At 40.3% G+C, this 19,244-nt stretch overlaps 1 protein-coding gene across 5 annotated transcripts in view; it reads left to right on the top strand.

Annotated features, from left to right (window-relative positions):
• Positions 1-4,043: 4,043 nt before the first annotated feature.
• Positions 4,044-19,244, top strand: part of LOC132405970 (SWI/SNF-related matrix-associated actin-dependent regulator of chromatin subfamily E member 1-related-like) — a 39,488-nt gene continuing 24,287 nt past the window's right edge. The window contains exons 1-6 of one of the 5 annotated variants that reach the window (XM_059991033.1): positions 4,044-4,230; positions 7,135-7,186; positions 7,834-7,885; positions 13,953-14,097; positions 17,031-17,240; positions 17,897-18,017. In XM_059991033.1, coding sequence (XP_059847016.1) covers positions 7,848-7,885; positions 13,953-14,097; positions 17,031-17,240; positions 17,897-18,017 — 514 coding nt within the window. In that variant the 5' untranslated portion in view covers positions 4,044-4,230; positions 7,135-7,186; positions 7,834-7,847. The remainder of the gene's footprint in view (positions 4,231-7,134; positions 7,187-7,833; positions 7,886-13,952; positions 14,098-17,030; positions 17,241-17,896; positions 18,018-19,244) is intronic. The other 4 variants (XM_059991032.1, XM_059991034.1, XM_059991036.1 and 1 more) reach the window with 4 other exon arrangements.

Genomic DNA, 19,244 nt, shown 5'->3' on the forward strand with positions numbered 1-19,244 from the left:
TTATTGTGTGTAAATATATGTTTTAATGCTGTCATAATTATATGTGCTGTATGTGCCTTGTGCTGTGTGACTGTTGGTTCTGTGTTTTGCACCTTGGCCCCAGAGGAACACTGTTTTGTTTGGTTGTATTCATGTGTATAGTTGAATTTCAACTATCCCTGTAAGTCAGATCCTCAGGTCCCAGCAATATCTGTGTAAATTTTCTCTACTCTTTATATTTGGGTGACAGGGTGGAGATATATCTACCAAAGGAGGTGTAAGACATTCCTTCCCTCCGCTAACCTGCAGGTCACCCTAGGGCAAGCGTAGCAGCTGCTTAGCCTCCGCACCCCCAAATCAGGGTCATGTGAATCCATGGGAGCAGGTGGTGGATGGTCGCATGAGCAGCTGGTGCACATCACAAGTTCTGGTTATGCAACCATTGACACCAGACAGACAATCTCTGAAAAGTATTGATAATGGCTGTGTCACCCGTTTTGTAAAGACACTACCCAGAAGAAGGCAATGGTGAACTATTCTATAGAAAAATTTACCAAGAACAATCATAGTCGTGGGAAGACCATAACTGCACATAACAAATTAGTTTACAGTGATTTTTATGTCCTTGCACTGCGCTGTTGCAATAAATTTTACATTATGTACGTCAACAACAACAAACCCAATTCTGATTCTCTTTACAGGGAAGATTTGGAGGGTTTGGACAGGGGTCAGAGGTTCACCGGGTTGTCACTTTGATGAAGAAGCATGACAAGCTTTTCATGACGGGATGCCATCATGACAAGCTTTTTGCACCGATCATGCAGCGTGTCTTGGGCATCTGAAACCTGGTGGAGTCCATCCCCCTCCAGGTTTTTTGGAGCTGGCTGGATTTGAACTCGGGTGCTTTTGCTCCGAAGTCCAGTGCTGATGCCACAATGCTACCAGCCGGCACCAGCCTACCTGCCATCAAAGACATATGTACAGAAAGGGGCTAGCAACATCATGAAGGATCTCACCCCCCCCCCCCCGCTAATGGACTGTTTGTCCCACTCCCATTAGGAAGGAGGCTATGTAGCATCCACACCAGGACCACCAGACTCAAAAGCAGTTACTTTCCCCAAACAGTAAGCCTGATCAACATTTCCACCCGCTAACCCACCCCTCCACACCCCCAATCACCTTTACTTTATCATTTCCTGTCAAAGTACAGACACTCCTGTGTATGCCCAGTGTTACGTACCCTGTAACTGGGTCACTTACCAGCAAAGATAGAGAGATCTGTTGAAGTCTGATGGTACTATTTTTAACAGTATTTATTGATAAAAATACACAAAAATGATATCCATGCAAACATACAGATAATATACATCATCAATACTAAATCTAAAAGTGCGGGTATAATAATAATCAATAAGAAATAGCTCTATCGTTGTCTAGGGCAGGGGTGGGCAAACTTTTTGACTTGAGGGCCACAAAGGGTTCTAAAATTTGACAGGGGGGCCGGACCAGGAGCAGATGGACAGAGTGTTTTGGTAATACACCTCATAAGAGAAAATAAAATATCATGGGATATGTAGAAAACATGTGCTTTAATTTCAATTGAAAATGAACAAATGCATTACAACAAAATATCTGTCTTTGAAGTCCCATGGTATTTAGCTATTTATTGAAATGTCTTTTAAAACACTGAAAATTAAATGAATAAAATACAGCTTTTTTAAATAGTAACAGTTATTATTTTAAAGCACTGAAAATTCTGTTATCCTTCAAGATATTATCATCATCACTCTCCTCCTGACTGTCTTTATTTCAAAAACAGTAGGAGATGCAGGTCTACTTGTCCTGCTCCTTCTTATTCAATTGTCCCCTGTGCCAAAACTCAACAACGACCCGCACAATGACAGAACAGTGAGAGCGCGCCAATATGCGGAGCTCTGTGCTCGCAAATCCCCGCAGGCTATCTCCCTTAGCCGGAACGCTGGCTAATTGTGAGCCGGTTCGGATGTGCCAGGAAATGGGTTGCCACAAGGTCACAAAGTAAAGCGCAAATGTGGAATAATACGCTGCACCTCAACAAAGGTCAATGTATATAGTGTGCGTCATCTATTGGGAAGACGCCAGAATTGCGGGGAAAAAACGTTAACAAGGTTTATTAATATAATTTCATCAAGTTCTGCGGGCCGGATTAAAAAGCTTAACGGGCCGCATATGGCCCGCGGGCCGTAGTTTGCCCATGCCTGGTCTAGGGGATAATGTATTGTCCGATGGAAATATAAAAGTCACTTTAGGTCATTCAAGCTGCAGCTTTTTGGTTTGAGAGAAAGACGGGTTAAAACTTGCCCAGTCCTTTTATGATATCAATCCTTCGAGAGTCGTTGGGAGTTGATTTCCCCGTTGTTAGCTAAAAACCGTTCTTCCGTGGTCAAGGCACACCAATTCCAGGGCAAATGGAAACGGACGCACGTGGCCTTCCCACTGGCTTTTGCTATTATGGGATCGCTAGCGTTTCTTCTGGTGCTTCTGAGGGGCTGTTCCCACAGACCCTCTTTTATCCTGACTCACAGGGTCTCAGATGTCAATCAGGTAGGGATGATGCAATCCCTCCACCAACCAGCCCACTTTGCCTGAGGGCTTCCACGAAGCACAGTATTTTAATACACAATTCCGTCTCCAAGAGATAAAGGCCGTTTCCCGTAGCTTTATATCGCCGGGGGGGGGGTCAAGACATTCCAAACGTCTCTCTCTCATTTCCTGGGTCTCCTGACCCAAATCAATAGCGATCCTGAGATTCTCAAAAAGGAGGGGGCTGCAGGCATAACACCAGCATCACTTTATGGACATACAGTCAATCTATGGATATAAACTATTTCATGTATTCACATTTATTGTGTTGAACGGCACAGAAGGGGGTAGATATTCTAAGGGCAGGAAAGCCAATAGCTTTATACTGAGAAGGGAGAAGTTATAAGGGAGATGTGCGGGGTAAGTTTCCTTTATGTGGAGTGCAGTAGGTGCCTGAAACTGCAGCCAGGGTGGTGGAGATGTAATACCAGGGTTAAAGACCTTTAGCTGAACATATGAGCATGAATTTACTGCCACAGAGGGCCATGGGGGCCAAGTCACTGGGTGTATTTAAAGTGGAGGTTGATAGATTTGTGATTAGTAGGAGTGTCAAAGGGTGGAGGAAGAAGGTGTGAGAATGGAGTTGAGAGGGCAAATAAATCAACTTTGTTTGAATGAGAGAGCAGACTAGGTTGGCTGAAAGGCCAAATTCTGCTCCTACGTGTTATGAAGGGATTGGATGGGTATGGATCATGTGCAGGCAAATGGGATTATTTGTTTATTTATGTACATATTATGTATTTATTTATTGACACCATGGAACAGGCCCTTCCAGCCAAACGAGCCACACAGCCCAGCAACCTACGGCCCCAAACTCAGCCTAATCACAGGACATTTTACAATGACCAATTAACCTAGTAACACGTAGGCTTTTGGGCTGTGGGAGGAAACTGGAGCACACGGAGGAAACCCACAACTTCACAAGGAGGATATACAAACACAGGATGTCAGAACTGAACTCCGACAGCCCGAGCTGTAATAGCGTCATGCCGTTTGGCTACCGTGGCGCTGTTTCATTTGGCATCAGGAAGGGCACAGACTTTGTGGGCTAAAGGGAGAATGTTCTATCGTGTACCATTGTCAACCCAAAACACTGACCACCACTCTGCTTCCATAGGTGCTGCTTGACCCAGAGTTCCTCCAGCAATTTGTTTATTTTTGCAATGGATTTAGAGGGCCTTGCAGAGACAGCTTCAGTGATTACTTGTGCAATGTCTGAGCTTCCTACCATGGCTGGGAGAAGTGATCACAAACTTTGTGTTTTGCCACTCTTGAATTGTCCCACCAGTGGCCGGGAAACCACACCTGCCTCATTTGCATGACGGCTTCCTATTGGCCCTACCTCAAAGTGATTGACACTCCAAAGATCCAGTGACAATTGAGAGCCAACAAGAACGCTTTACATATGCAAATATTGGATGCCGCTTTGACCAATCGGCGCGGGGCTGGGCGTGTGCGTCCGGAAGTTGGCTTGGTTGAGGAGGAGTCAGCGTCTTACACAAGAGCAGGAGCGGCCGGCAGTTATTTGTATTTTTTGCGATTTGCTAAGGGGGGGAATATCAGGTTATAATATTCTTGTTAACGGCGAGCAGTTTTTACTCACGCAGGTATTCGAACGATGCCATAAACGTAGGTGTTATTTAAGGGGCGAGGTGCGATAATTATACTCCACCGTGTTGGGTCTGGGGTGCCGAGGAGGGAGCTGGTTGTTCGGAATGGCGCTGGTTAATTTTGCTTTGTTGGTGAAAATGGTATCTGAGGCTACCGGCGAGATGAGCGGCGGTAGGAAGGGTGAGGAGGAGGGAAGTTAACGGCCAAGTGAGTGTCCGCGCCGGGAGACTGCGCATGCGCCCAAGGAGGGGGCAGCAGAGTTCAATTAAATCAGAATCAGGTTTATTATCACTGACTTCTGTCGTGAAATTTGTTGTTTTGCGGCAGCAGGAGCGTCCAGTCATAAAATTACTATAAATATCAGCAATAAATAGTGTAAAAGAGCCATAGCAAGGACCACTAACTCAGAAGCAGGTTTAATATCGCTGGCATATGTCGTGCAGTATACATACACTAATTAAATAAGTTGTGCAAAAAAAAAGTTAGGTAGTGTTTGTGGTTTCATTGTCCATTCAGAAAATGAGTAGCAGATGGGAAGAAGCTGTTCCTGAATCATTGATTGTGTGTCTTTGGGCTTCTGTACCTCCTTCCTGATGGTAGCAATGAGAAGAGGGCATGTCTTGGGTGATGGGGGTCCTTAATGATGGATGCTGCATTTTTGAGGCATTGCACCTTGAAGATGTTCTGGATGATGGGGAAGTTAGTGGTCATGATGGAGCTGGCTGAGTTTACAACTTTCTGCAGCTTATTTCGATCCTGTATAGTTGCCCCCTCCCCATACCAGACAGTGATGAATCCAGTTACAATGCTCTCCTCAGTACATCTGTAGAAATATGCAGATATGTTGTAAAATCCATTGTTTTGTGCAGCAGTGAATTGTAAAGACCTAAAATTATTATAAATTTCATAGAAAGTGCAAAAGAGCCATAATAAGGTAGCGTTAATGCACCACTATCTCAGAATCGAGTTTAATATCACGGTAAATGTCACAAGATTTGTTTTGCACCAGCAGTGTAGTGCAATACATAATATTAGAAAGTATAAATTACAATAACAGGTGTGTGTGTGTGCGTATATGCTGTTACATATAACAGTAGATGTCTGCATGGATTTTAGCAAGGTATTTGAGAAGGTTCTGCATGGGTGGTTGGTCAAGAAGGCTAAGTTGCTTGGCATTCAAGATGAGATTTGATTTAAATTGGATTAGACTGGCCTTGTGGGAGAATCCAGAGAGTAGTGGTAGATGGTTGCCTGTCTGACGGGAGGCCTGTGACTAGTTGTATACTGCAGGCATTGGTGCTGGATCTGTTGTTGTTTACCATCTATATCAACAATCTGGACAATAATGTGGTTAACTGAATCAGTAAATTTGCAGATGGCACCAAGATTTGGGATGTAATGGACAGTGAGGAAGACCATCAGCTTACAGATGGAAAAATGACAGATGAAATGTAATACAGACAAGTGTCAGGTGTTGAATTTTGTGGGGACCAGCGAGGTTAGGTCTTGCACGGTAAGCAGTAGGAGTGCGATAGAACCAAGGGATCTGGGAATACAGGTACTTAATTCATTGAAAGTGGTGTCGCAGGTCGATAGAGTGGTAAAGAAAGCTTTTGGTACATAGGCTTTCATAAATCAATGTATTAAGTACAGGAATTGGGATGTTATGTTGAAATTATATGGTATGTTGGTAAGGCCTAATTTGGAGTGTTCTGTACAATTTTAGTCACCTAACTACAGGAAGGATGTAAATAAGTTTGAAAGAGTACAGAAAAAGTGAAAAGAATGTTGCCAGGACTTGAGGACCTGAGTTATAGGGAAAGATTGAATAGGTTAGGACTTTATTCCCTACAGTGTAGAAGAATGATGGGAGATTCAATGGAGGTATACAAAATTGAGGGATATAGTTAGGGTAAATGTAAGCAGACTATTTCCACTGAGATTGGGTGGGACAACCAGATGTCTTGGGTGAAGGGTGAATTGTTTAAGGGAAACATCTCCACTCAGAGGGTGGTGAGAGTGTAGAACGAGCTGCCAGCAGAAGTGGTGGATGCAGGCTCGATTTGAATGCTTAAGAGAAGTTTGGATAGATAAGTGAATGAGAAGAGGGTGGAGGGCCATGGTCCCAATACAGGTCGATGAGACTATGCAGATTAATGTTCGGCATTGACTAGATAGGCTGAAGAGCCTATTTCTGTACTGTAATAGCGATGTTTAATGATGGATGCAGCCTTTTTGATGTATTGTCTTTTGAAGGTATTCTCGATCCGGGGAGGCTGGTGCAGCTTTCTGCAGCTTTTTCTGATCCTGTGCAGTGCCCCTCCATATCAGACAGTGATGCAACCAGTTAGAATGCTCTCCATGCCAATAAACCTTAAGTATGTTAGTTAGTGTGATTTCTTTGTTGTGAATTAAAATTGACAATACCGACGGAGAACCCAAGGGAGGGTCTGGAATTATGTTCCTGGAATCCATCCATGTTGCAGTTCTGCATAACACATCTGGTGCATCTCAAAAAGACAAATGATACTAAACTTAATTTTGATTCTGAAGTCTTTTTTCCACAGTTATTTCATGAATTTTCATTCCATATGTGCTAATGTAGGCAAATATACACACCAGCTGAATATTGTAAAGTGAACTGACTGCACAAGTTTTGCAGAGCTGCCTTTGGGACTTTCAAAGTTTCAAAGTGCATTTATTATCAGAGTATGTATGCGGTGTACAACCCTGAAATTCATCTTCCCGCAAACAGCCATAAAACAAAGAAACATCAAGGAACCCATTCAAAGAAAAATATCGACCCCCAATGTGCAAAAAAAAAGTACCACTCATGCAAGCAGCAGTGGGGGTGGTCGTATTTCCAGATAGCAATCAGACAACGTGTTCAGTTCTAATAATTTCTCCTCCATATGTCTGCAGGAAGGCTGTCCTACAAGATGAAGCCTAACCTGTAAAAGAGAGAGTACATCTGGTAAGTTCTGCTCTTTGCTTCTGGTCTGTGTCTGTGGAAGCCTGTTGTAACAAGTCCTATTGATTACCATGTGTATGCTCAATCTATACTTGTCACAAATTAATAAAACTGGGACAAAAATGCTTAGCATACCTGATGGATAACTAGCTTTGCCTTAGTAACTGAAAAGACCATAAGGCATAGTAGTAGAATTGCGTCATTCAACCCATCAGGTCTGCTTCTTCATTCCATCATGGCCGTGTTATTATCACTCTCAACCCTATTCTTCTGCCTTCTTCCCGTAACCTTAGGCACCCTTACTAATCAAGAACCTATCAACCTCTGCTTTAAAATTACTGGGTAACTTGGCCTCCACAGGTGTCTGTGGCGAGGAATTCCACAGATTGACAACTCTCTAGCTAAAGAAATTCTTCTCATCTCTGTTTTAAATATATATCCCTCTATTCTGAGGCTGTGCCCTCTGGTCCCAGACTCCCCTAATACTGGAAACATCAACTCGATCTAGGCCTTTCAATATTTGATATAGAGTAAGAAGGTGAAAATGGATTTTTGTAATATATTTCTAATTAGATTTTGTATTTTATTACTGATGAATACAATCATGATGTATAGGTGTTTTAATATTTAAATTTCTTAAATTATCATAGATTCTCCTATTGCAATGTCGCAAAATAATAAAGAATCTGTAGTTATGGCTGGGTAAGTAGATTGTATGCTGTTTTAATTCTTTAAAACCTAGTTTATATGTTGAAATGTTTTGCAGAAATAAGAACATTTTTTTGACTTTGCATCTTCTGTCAATTAAATTATTTCATTTTGTATTGTGCCGTTTTAACAGAAGAAAGATTCTCAAATGTATGCAAAAACATTTTTAGAAATATTGCAGACTTAAGAGAAAACATGAAATGACTGAGTGATTTTTTTTCCATCTCTTTTCTCAACTTTCAAATAATCCTAAAGATGGCTTAAATTAGTAAGAATAAGAAACATGAAAGTGAAAGGGGAAGAGTGTTACAGATGTAGAATAGTGCGTGGGCAGAACTCTAGGAATGGATTTCAAAACAGTCAAATGCAAAGTCATCCATTTTTGACAGTAAAAATGACATTTGCAAGAAAAGGCTTGTGAATCCTTTGCAATTACCTGGTTTTCTTCATTAATTACTCAGGATCAGAAGGATCAAAATCAGAATCAGGTTTATTATTGGCCGAAATAAATTTACAGTATTAAGTATTTTGAATAGATTAAAATTGTGCAAAAAACAGAAATAATGTATATTAAAAAGTGAGGTAGTGTTCACGGGTTCAATGTTCATTTAGGAATCGGATGGCAGAGGGGAAGAAGCTGTTCCTGAATTGTTGAGTGTGTGCCTTCGGGCTTCTGTACCTCCTACCTGATGGTAACAGTGAGAAAAGGGCATGCCCTGGGTGCTGGAGGTCCTTAATAGTGGATGCTGCCTTTCTGAGAGACACCACCCCTTGAAAATGCACTGGGTCCTTTGTAGGCTGGTACCCAAGATGGAGCCGACTAAATTTACAGCCCTCTACAGCTTCTTTCGGTCCTGTGCTGTAGCCACCCCTCCCCCCCCCCCCCCCCCCCCAATTGCCACACAGTGATGCAGCCTGTTAAAATGCTCTCCACTGTACGTCTGCAGAAGTTTTTGAGTGTATTTGTTGACATACCAAATCTCTTCAAACTCCTAATGAAGTATAACTGCTGTCTTGCCTTCTTTATAACTGCATCGATACGTTGGGTCCTCAGAGATCTTGACAGCCAAGAACTTGAAACTGCTCACTCTCTCCACTTCTGACCCCTCTATGAGGATTGGTACATGTTCCTTCATCTTACCCTTCCTGAAGTCCACAATCAGCTCTTTTTGTCTTGAGTTGAGTGCAAGGTTGTTGCTGCCACACCACCCCACTAGTTGGCATATCTCACTCCTGTACACCCTCTCGTCACCACCTGAGATTATATCAACAATGGTTGTATTGTCAGCAAATTTGTGGATGGTATTTGAATTATGCCTAGCCACACAGTCATGTATACAGAGAGTGGAGCAGTGAGCTAAGCACATACCCCTGAGGTGCACCACTTTTGGATCGTCAGCGAGGAGGATATGTTATCACCAATTCACACAGATTGTTGTTTTCCATAGATGCTGTCTGGCCTGCTGAGTTCCTCCAGCATTTTGTGTGTGTTGCGTAAATTAACATGGCTGGATTACCACCAATATTGTGTTAGTGGTTTGCAAAATACTTTGTGCCAGAAGCCAGAGCATATTTCATATTTGTGGGACTACCCGAAGATTGTAAAATTCTTATTTTGGATAACTGTTCAGCTCACCCCAAAGCTGAACTCCTGTGTAAGAATAAGTTTTTACAGTGTTCACCACCAAACTGTATGTCACTTATCCAATCCCAAGACCAAGGAATACTGCACTCTAAATGCCAAGTATCCCTCATTTTTCATGGAACATCTGTTAGATGCAAGTACTGGCAATTCTATACAGACGTTTATTAAAGAATTTAACATAAAGTGTGTTCATTGCTTGAAGGTAAGAGAAGGTAGAACCTTCAACACTAAAGAATAGCTGGCATAAGTTGTGGCCTGCCTTGATGCTGGATGAAAAGCTTTATGATTTTGCAGGATATCATGTACCAAAGGAGAAATTAGTTGTTTATGATTTGCTTGTGAATGCAAAAAGTGTAACAGGACCTGCTTTCAAAGCTATAGCAAGTAGTCTTGATGAAGAAAATCTACGTGAGTGAATGATTGTCGATGATGAAACACCTGTTGTGCATCACCTTATTGTCCTGGACATTATAGACTGTTCTGAATGCTGATTTAAAAACATTGCAAGTGATAAAGATGGCAGTGAGGATGATGAAACTAAAAGATTTACTATTGATGAGTTAATTGAGTTGTTGGGTGATTTAATCAAAGGGTTAGGGAAATGTACTTTCGTGACAGAACAAGAGCTAATGAGATTTTAATTGATGCAAGAAAAATTGCACAGGGAGAGGCTTAACATTTGAATAATCCTGTGTATATATTGTTTGTTTACACATTCTTGTTCGAGCTTCAGTTAGGAACAGTTTTTGAAAGTTTTCTTGTAAGATTTCACGAACCAAAAGATCTCTCAGTGCTTCAGTAAGCCTATCATTGAACTGAAGATGCTCAGACAATCTCTAAAATTTGGCCACGCACACTGAAATAGGCTCCCTTCTTTTTGATTCTGCTTATAAAACCTAAAGTGTTCTGCAGTCAACAATGGTGTTGGTTCTAAATGTTCCTGCGTGACTTTTAGAATATCAGCAAAGCTCATTTCGGATGGTTTAATTTAGGGGTCACCAACCTTTTTTGCACCGCGGACCGGTTTAATATTGACAATATTCTTGCGGACTGGCCGATTGGGGGGGGGGGAGGGGCGGTGTGGGTGTTAATCACAACTGGAATATCGGTGGTAAGTCAACTATAAGTCACTTATAAATGGCTAATACACTCAATTTCATTTCTCACGCACACACCACATATTTTCCTCGCATGAATATAGTGATAAGTCAATTATAACTAACTTATAAGTCAATAGCATTGTAACATTTTAAGTAACGTTTGGATATTAAACACACAGCGCATATTTTCCTTGTATGAACATATAAAATCATTGCAACACACCAGTGAGAGGACAAGGTAAGGGCCAGATGTCCCTGTACTGGGGCCGTGGTGGTCTTAGTCCAGAGAGAGCGACCAACCAAGCGAGGAATGCGACAGGATGCGTGCCTGCCTCCTTTGTAGGTAGGTAGGATCTATCGGCTGACAAAAGTTTGGCTCAAGGGATGACTTTCAGTAGGTCGCTGCGAGGTAGCTGCTGTGCTACTTACAAAACCCTGAGCCCGAGTTAGGTCGTCTGCAAATATTTTAGCACCGGGATCCCCATGAACATTCGGTGTGCTAAACAGGTTTAGAGGCAGCACCCATTTGTCCATGCTCCAGGCCAGTAGCAATGGCACTTCTTGCCGGCTGATTACCTGACACCAACCAGTGATCCCTGGCGCTAGGGTATCACTTCATTGAAGTGACTGATGACCTTGCGTGCGTTCAAGTTCAACAGTAAGCATGACAGGGAATGAGGAAAGGTGCAGCTGACTCATAATGTTTCATATTGTTTCCTTGTAGCCCGGTAGCACATGCTTTGCAGCCCAGTAACGGTCTGAGGCCCGGTGGTTGGGGACCACTGGTTTAATTGAAGCAGTTAAACATTGAACCTAATGCTAAATGTTCCTGCATGACTTTCAGAATATCAGCAAAGCTCATTTTGGATGGCTTAATTGAAGCAGTTAAACACTGAACCTAATGCACTCAGCAAAGTTTCTGCTTGTTTTCTTTGGCTTCAAAATGCTGTTCAATCTATTCTGTAATTAAAACTAAGTTATCTGTTGTGTAATCAAATGTGTCAATGTAACCAGCCGTTTCTGTTTTTTTAAAAATGATTATTATCACCTGATTCTCACTGTTTATGAACTCTGAAATCTTATGTTTTCTGCCGTTTTTTAAAAACTCTGCAGTCCTTGCAGCTGCTGTGTGTGTGTGTGTGTGTGTGTGTGTATGTTACAGTTAGTTATAACTTATTGCAAAAAAAAAGATAGTGTCCAGGATTCATTGACCATTCTGATGATGGAGGGGAAGAAGTTGTTCTTGAAATGTCTCTGCTCCTGTACTTCCCTGATGGTAGCAATGAGAAGAGGGTATGTCCTTAATGATGGATGCCATCTTTTTGAGGCATCTCCTTTTGAAAGTGTCCTTGATGCTGGGGGTGCTAGTGCCCATGATGGAACTGAGTTTACAACTTGTGTGGCTTCTTCTGATCCTGTGCAGTGGCCCCTCCATACCAGTCGGTGATGTGATTCTAGTCCATCATTACCAGGTTTAAAACCTCAGTGTCCAGTGTCCTCCAAATATGACCTCTTATGCACACCAGAACCACTTCACTCTACCATCAATGGGCTACTGTGGCCCATTATCAAATGGCTCATTTATGTGGTTATAGATAAGTTTGCACAGAAATATCTTCATCATGAATGAGATACTGCAAAACCAATTATCTGCTGACTTGCAGGCCCTCAGAATGGTGAGCAAAAATGCTGAACAGACAAGGCAGAACTATATTTCCAGTTTTGTTACTTTATCTTGTAAAGTGGGTGAAGACTCAACAGAGCAGGTTTAAAGGCTAATGGAGGTGTGTGGAAGGGCAACTAAATGAGTTGCATGATAAAACAAAAAGTGAACAAATTGGTCTAATGTAGTTCTGTCCAAATTTCAGTAGCAACAATGAGCATTAGATGCTAGCTGAGGAGCTCCATATCTCAAGTCCTTGTTGTTAGAAGTCAGTACCAGCCAACTGGAGATTGTGGAAGGAGAGTTTTGCCACATTGCAGCCTTTCTGGATCTTGTAGCCACTTCAAAGTTCAAAAGTTCCAAGTAAAATTTATTATCAGAGAATACATACATGTCACCACATACAACCCTGCGATTCTTTTTCCTGTGGGCATACTTAGCAAATCTATAGAATAGTTACTATAAATAGGATCAATGAACTAAAAACTGAAAATGCAAATATACATAAATAACAATGACCAATGAGCATGAAATAACAAGATAATGAGTCCTTAAAGTGAGACCATCAGTTGTGGGAATACTGGAAGTAGAACGAATGCAGTTATACCTGCTTGTTCACGAGCCTGATGGTTGAGGGGTAGTAATTGTTCTTGAACCTGGTGGTGTGAATCCTGAGACACTTGTACCTACCTGAGGGCAGCAGCAAGAAAAGAGCATGGACTGGGTGGTGAGGACCTTTGGATGCTGTTTTCTCACGGCAGTGTTTCCTGTAGATGTGCTTAGTGGTTGGGAGGGTTTTACCTGTGATGTACTGGGCTGAATTCATGACCTTTTTTACTTTTTTTTCTAGGGCAACATAAAAAATATGCTGGAAGAACTCAGCAAGTCAGACATCATCTAGGTAGTCAGAGTTTTGAATGGAGACCTTTCATCAGGACTGAAACGTTGACTGTTTATTCCACTCTGTAACTGTTGCCTGACTGGCTGAGTTCCTCTAGCATTTTGTGTGCATTGCTCTCGATTTCTACCATCTGTAGAATCTCTTGTGCTTCTGGTATGGCTCTGTTTAACCAGGTGAAGGAGGAGGATAATGGTAAGCCATGTAGCACAAGATGCAGTCAAGGGGGCTTCTTGTAGCTGCATGTGTGGAATCTGGGTTCAATACCATCCATTCCTTGATGTAAGTGCCAAAATGCTGATTACAAATCTGTTCAGCGTTGAACTGTTAACTTAAGATCTGAAATTGTACACAGCATTTACTTTTTTAAAATTCCTTTGAATTTGTACATTTTTGGCTTTGGTGCAAAACTAACAAGTTTAAAGAGAAATTATACCTTGTGAACACAAGATTCTGTAGACTGGAAATCCAAAGTAACACACACAGTGTTGGAAGAACTCAGCAGGTCAGGCAGCATCAATGGAAAGCATCCATATATATAGCATTTATGAAAAGTTTCCATAGATTTCTGCCAAACCTGCTGAGTTCCTCTAGCATTTTGGAAATGATACCTTGTGTTTGTTTCAATCGTGCATAAAAATGCTATTGACAGCCTTGAATACAATTTGTTGCAGTGTGAGATATGTAGTGTGCTGTATTTCTTTTGCTGTTAACTAATACATTACATTTATTTTCTGTTTATATTTAACCTATAGGACCCTAGCCTCTAAATCTTTCAATCACAATGGAGTGTTGCAGACGGTTATTAAGCAAGAAGTTGTAGAGAGTTCCAAAAGTCAGCCATCTCACAAGCAATCTGACAGAAATGTAGCTGGAGCTGGTAATACTGGGGAAGAAGAAGTAAGTAGATGATAAGTGAACTGATGTTTATCAGAAGGCTGAAATTTGTTTATTGTGTGTCAGTATTTTGTCTGAATGTACATTATTGTCATGTAGTATCTATTAACGGTCTTGCATGCAAGGTCTGGAGATTTTTCATAGTTTAAACCTTACATGATTAATTGTATTGTATCAAATACAATTTCTCTTTGGTGACCTGAACACCCAAGTAAATTCAAAGATTCAGAATTGTTACATGTGTGAAGGAGAATGAAATAATTGTTACTCCGTATCTGCAGCACAAAAAAATACACAGTAAAATAAAGAACACAATGATTTTAAAAAAATAGTAGATCTAAACGCAGTACTGTGCAGAAGACTTGGGCACATGTACAGCTAGGGAGCCTAAGACTTTTGCACAGTATTGTAAGCAGTTTTTTAAATATAATTTCTTGCTTGGATTAATTTTGATTTGATTTGAAGTACAAGATGGAAATTCAGCCATTTCCATCTTCTCTATATTTGCTCTTGAATCAGTAATATTTGTGAATCATACTTTTGTTAATTTCGGTAAGCTTTTAGTAGATACAGTACAATAAAGTGTGGAAAGGCTGAGCACTGATGGCTTCATCTCTTTCATTCTTCAAAATAGGAAAAGTAATTGAAAGAAAAAAAATACTCATGAGGTGTGACAAGATGGATACAGGTGTGATGTTTCCTCTGTCCATGTTTTATATCAGGAGCCATACATAATATAAGGGCTTGGCCGTTCAGTAAACCTGAGATAGAAACCTCAGGCTTCATATGTCTAGGGTGTATACGACTTTGATCCCACCAAACCCATGAGATTGGGATGAGTTACCCACCCAAATCTCAATTTGTGTGAATGCTGTATGAATTACTGTCCCCCTGCAATCACCCATCAGCAAGAAATAACAGATCATACACTGCATACAATTATTTAGAAAGTATATTTATGAACGTTAACCAAAGAGTTTTTAAGGAAAACAAAGGAGAAATAAAAAGAGCCCAATGTAATTAAATAGTCAAATGTGCACATAAATTGGAGCTCACCTTGAAATTGTCTATAACTCGTGTGCTGGACCCTCGGTCAACATGAAAGCACACACCACCTTCCAAATGTCGCTGGAAATCCATCTCAAACAAATGGGAGTACTTCTTCCTTGAAGCCATTCAGCTGTACAAAGCACCTTGTGCAAGACAGGAGGGAAGATGGCATCCTCAGCCATCTTCCCTTCTGTCTTCTCCCACTATAAAGACCTTGACCCACATCAATGTTGGTCACAAATACCTCTCTGCCCAACATTCTCTAGAAGCTTTTCCCATTTCCACCATCCTGATTGGCTAACACCACATTCCTAAGTTGAACAACAAGGCTCAAACTCAAACAAGCTGAAAGCAGAACAAACTGCTCTTACAGAACTGCTGAAGTACCTAGGGCATAGCAGTGAAAAAACTTAACCAAGGCATTACATTGATAATATATTCCTGTAACTTGTCCCTGTAGTTCTGTTATTCTTTGCTGTATTCCTTTTTGTGGTGTGGGAACTGTGGGCAAAGCTGGCAACTGTTGTCCATCTATAACTGCCCTGAACAATGGCTAGGTGAGCCCTGTGAAAGAGAAAACACTGCTGTGGGCTAGACAAGTGAGGATGGCAGATTTTCCTCCCAGAGGACATTTTGTGATCTTGGTTGTGGAAGGAACAATGCTGTATTGTGGGGTATAGAATTGTTATTTTTCTCATATTTTCCTTGTAGTTTAACTTTACAATGCTTGCTTGTACTTTTATATAATCACCAATATACCTGTTATCGTTCAATGAATAGTTTTTGGTAATTACAATTTAGTTGCTTCTGTATGTTTGTCGAAACTTATTTCTCTGTGGCAGGTATCACACTGTTTGATCTGGCTAATTTATAGATTAATTGTCATTGGAATTGTGTTATCTCTAGTCTGGGTATGAGGCAACCACAACTTTTTTTTGTTCTTCATTCTTGTAACACTTAATAAAACAGCCAAAATAAACAAGATTTGTGCCTGATACCAGGTCTTGAGAGTTCCAGTCTCATAACATAATCACAGGGCTCTTGACATTGTTGACCCAGATCTCAGGAGCTCGAGTCTCATAACTTCATCACAGAGCTCTTGGCATTGTTGACCCAGGTCTCAGGATTTCCAGTCTCATAATGCCATCACAGGGTTGCCACTGTGCTCTCAGTTGGTGTGCTTTCAGTTCTTTATGGTTCCAAGTTTATTTTTTAGGTGTGCATGGGGAATCCACTAGTCAACAGTGAATGTGGTAGTCTACGCAACGTGATAATTGCCCTTTTCATTAAAAAGAAACTGAGACCAGCAGAAATAAAAGGTTAAAGTGACGCAGTCTGAAGATGTAAAATTCTCATTCACTCAGGTCCATCTAATTGGGTTTCATAGAGGGCTGTTGGGACAATTAATGTCCAAGTGTAAATGGCCTTATTAGAGGCCACTTGCAAAATCCAACCGATAACTAAGACATTGTTAGAGCATGTCAGTTATTTTGCAAACCTCTTTGGTAAGCAAGAAGTATTAATTTTTCTTCCCGAAGTGTTGTAGCCTGAATGGAGTTTCTAAGTAGTCACACTTATTGTCAAATGTCGTTCTCCATACAATATATAATTTGTATACCTTTCATAAAGGGAAGGTTAAGCTTGTATCTACGAACTTGATGCATTCCTGTAATCATTCCATTGTCAGAAAAATATATAATCAATTATTTTTTTCTTGAAATGAGTTCTTTAATTTGCCTGAATTGCTCTTGGTATATGTTAAGAGGTGTGTCGTATGGTTGAGTTTTGATAGATATTGATCTCTTCCTGTTAGAGATACAGTCCACAATTCTGTCTGAATATCTAGATTGATTTTGTATTAATCATTTAATTTTATCGTTTAACAGCAACGTGTAGTGAAAAAGCGGGGGTGGCCAAAAGGAAAGAAAAGGAAGAAGGTTTTGCCCAATGGTCCGAAAGCACCAGTAACTGGGTATGTCCGGTTTCTCAATGAGCGTCGAGAGCAAATTCGTATGCAACACCCAGACCTGCCATTCCCAGAAATCACCCGCATGCTCGGGAATGAATGGAGCAAGCTTCCTGTTTTGGAAAAACAGGTATGTGCATTGTCTTTTTATATATATTGTAATTGAGGCCTTCTGTTGTGGACAACAGATATTTGCATTTTAAATACATATACACTGTAATTGAGGTCTCCTATTTTGGGAAAACCGATATGTGCATTGTAATTGCGTATGCACTATAGTGGAGTATAAGTGTATAGTATATACACTTCAGATGTAAATTGATGAGAGAACTTAAATCAAGTCCAAGTTCAGGTTTATTGTCGTTCGACTGTACATATATACAACCAAACGAAACAATGTTCCTCTGGACCACAGTACATCCACAAATCATATATCATACACAGCACATCAATTTCACATGAAGTCAGTTTTATCTACTTCAGTTTCAGGATGTAAAGAAAACATTTAGAAATTTAATTATACAAATTTGTAATAAAGAAGTCACCACTGCTGCTGTCATTTGTTAATCAAAAAGCAACTGTTAGTTCTGCTAAACACCAGAAACACATGACAACTATAAATTTCAGCACTGGGCAGAAAGCTCTGTAAATGCCTATTGATTCCTGGTGAGTAGAGCAGGGTCAAAACAAATTAACTGTGGCCTTTAGTTTCTTGTGTATGTTGTTAGCATGCTTTTTATTTGCCATGAAGATGATAGTTACAAATTTTTATTTCTTCTGTGTCAGCGTTACCTGGATGAAGCAGAAAAAGACAAGCAACAATATCTGAAAGAACTTAAAGAATTTCAGCAAACTGAGGCATATAAAATGAGTGCACAGAAAATCCAGGAGAAGAAACTAAAGAAAGGTAGGATTCCAGATGGGAATAGTGCAATCAAGCAGCATTACTAAAATGTCTTTAAATTCGGCTATCAATATTCTTGAAGTTATTAAACCTTTCAAGATTTTTCTTATACTTCTTCATTGAGTAGCTCCCCTTGCAACTTCTGATCCAACAGGAGCAGGGTAAACTGGCTGCTATTACATTTTAACTGTCTTGAAACTATAATTTTTCTCTTGAGATGTTGGTTTAATTTGTGGTTTTTGATGTTTTCAAATCCAAGTTTCTTTTGGAAGTCAAGAAAGTGGCACAAAACTTGTTGCTTCACGATTGTTTTATTAAGTGCTAATAGAACAGAGAATTGGAAGCATAGAGTTGCAAAATAGTAGCCAAGAATGAATAAGGAAAAAGATTAAAAAGAAAAAGATGGCATGCCAATGTGTTTAGCCCTTCTTATACCCCAGATAAACAGACATTTCATTTGGATTTGTAGATAAGAGCTAACCAATCAGATAGTTCCTATTCAAATAATGTGATATTAAGAAGCTTCCAGAAAGATGCAGAACTGTAGCACTAGGCAACACATTGAACAATTGCATATACATGCTGTGACTACTTGGATACATGTGTACATAGGTAATTGTATAAAATACAAGCAGGCATAATTTGCTAAACTGCAAAAGAAAATAACAATTATACAGTCTAATTTAATAGTTACATAAATGTAAATCTGACGAAACATAAGAATCTTGACAAATAAGCATACTTTCTCTTTAATATTGCAGTAACATCCTATGTTATGAACAGACAGTCTCTTCCCTTTATTGTTAATGTTAAGGTAGCTGCAAGTATGTGGAAATTGGAACTTGTTTGTTCATTTACTGCATGAAATGTTGCAACCTTTGTAAGTGGAGTTAGTTGAAAATCATTGATTTGAGGTGAACTTCAGTGAACCGTAGAGTAAAAGAAAGCATTGTTTTATTTACAGGCGCATTTCTGCACTGCCACCCTGTAAAGTCTTTGACCAAGCAACCTGGCTTTGATTTTAAAATTTCTCATGTCTTTTTTCAAATCCCTCAATGGCCTTGCTCTCAAGGGCACCAGTCTTCGGTGAACGTTACACCCTTCCATTTCTGGTTCTTTCACATTTTGGCTGCCAGATCTTCAAATTCAAGTTTATTGTCGACTGCCTGTACATGTATACAACCAAATATATTGCACACAGCACATAATATTTTGATTTTATCATAAATA

Source organism: Hypanus sabinus, chromosome 16, assembly GCF_030144855.1.
Source record: "Hypanus sabinus isolate sHypSab1 chromosome 16, sHypSab1.hap1, whole genome shotgun sequence".
Taxonomy (NCBI): Eukaryota; Metazoa; Chordata; class Chondrichthyes; order Myliobatiformes; family Dasyatidae; genus Hypanus; species Hypanus sabinus.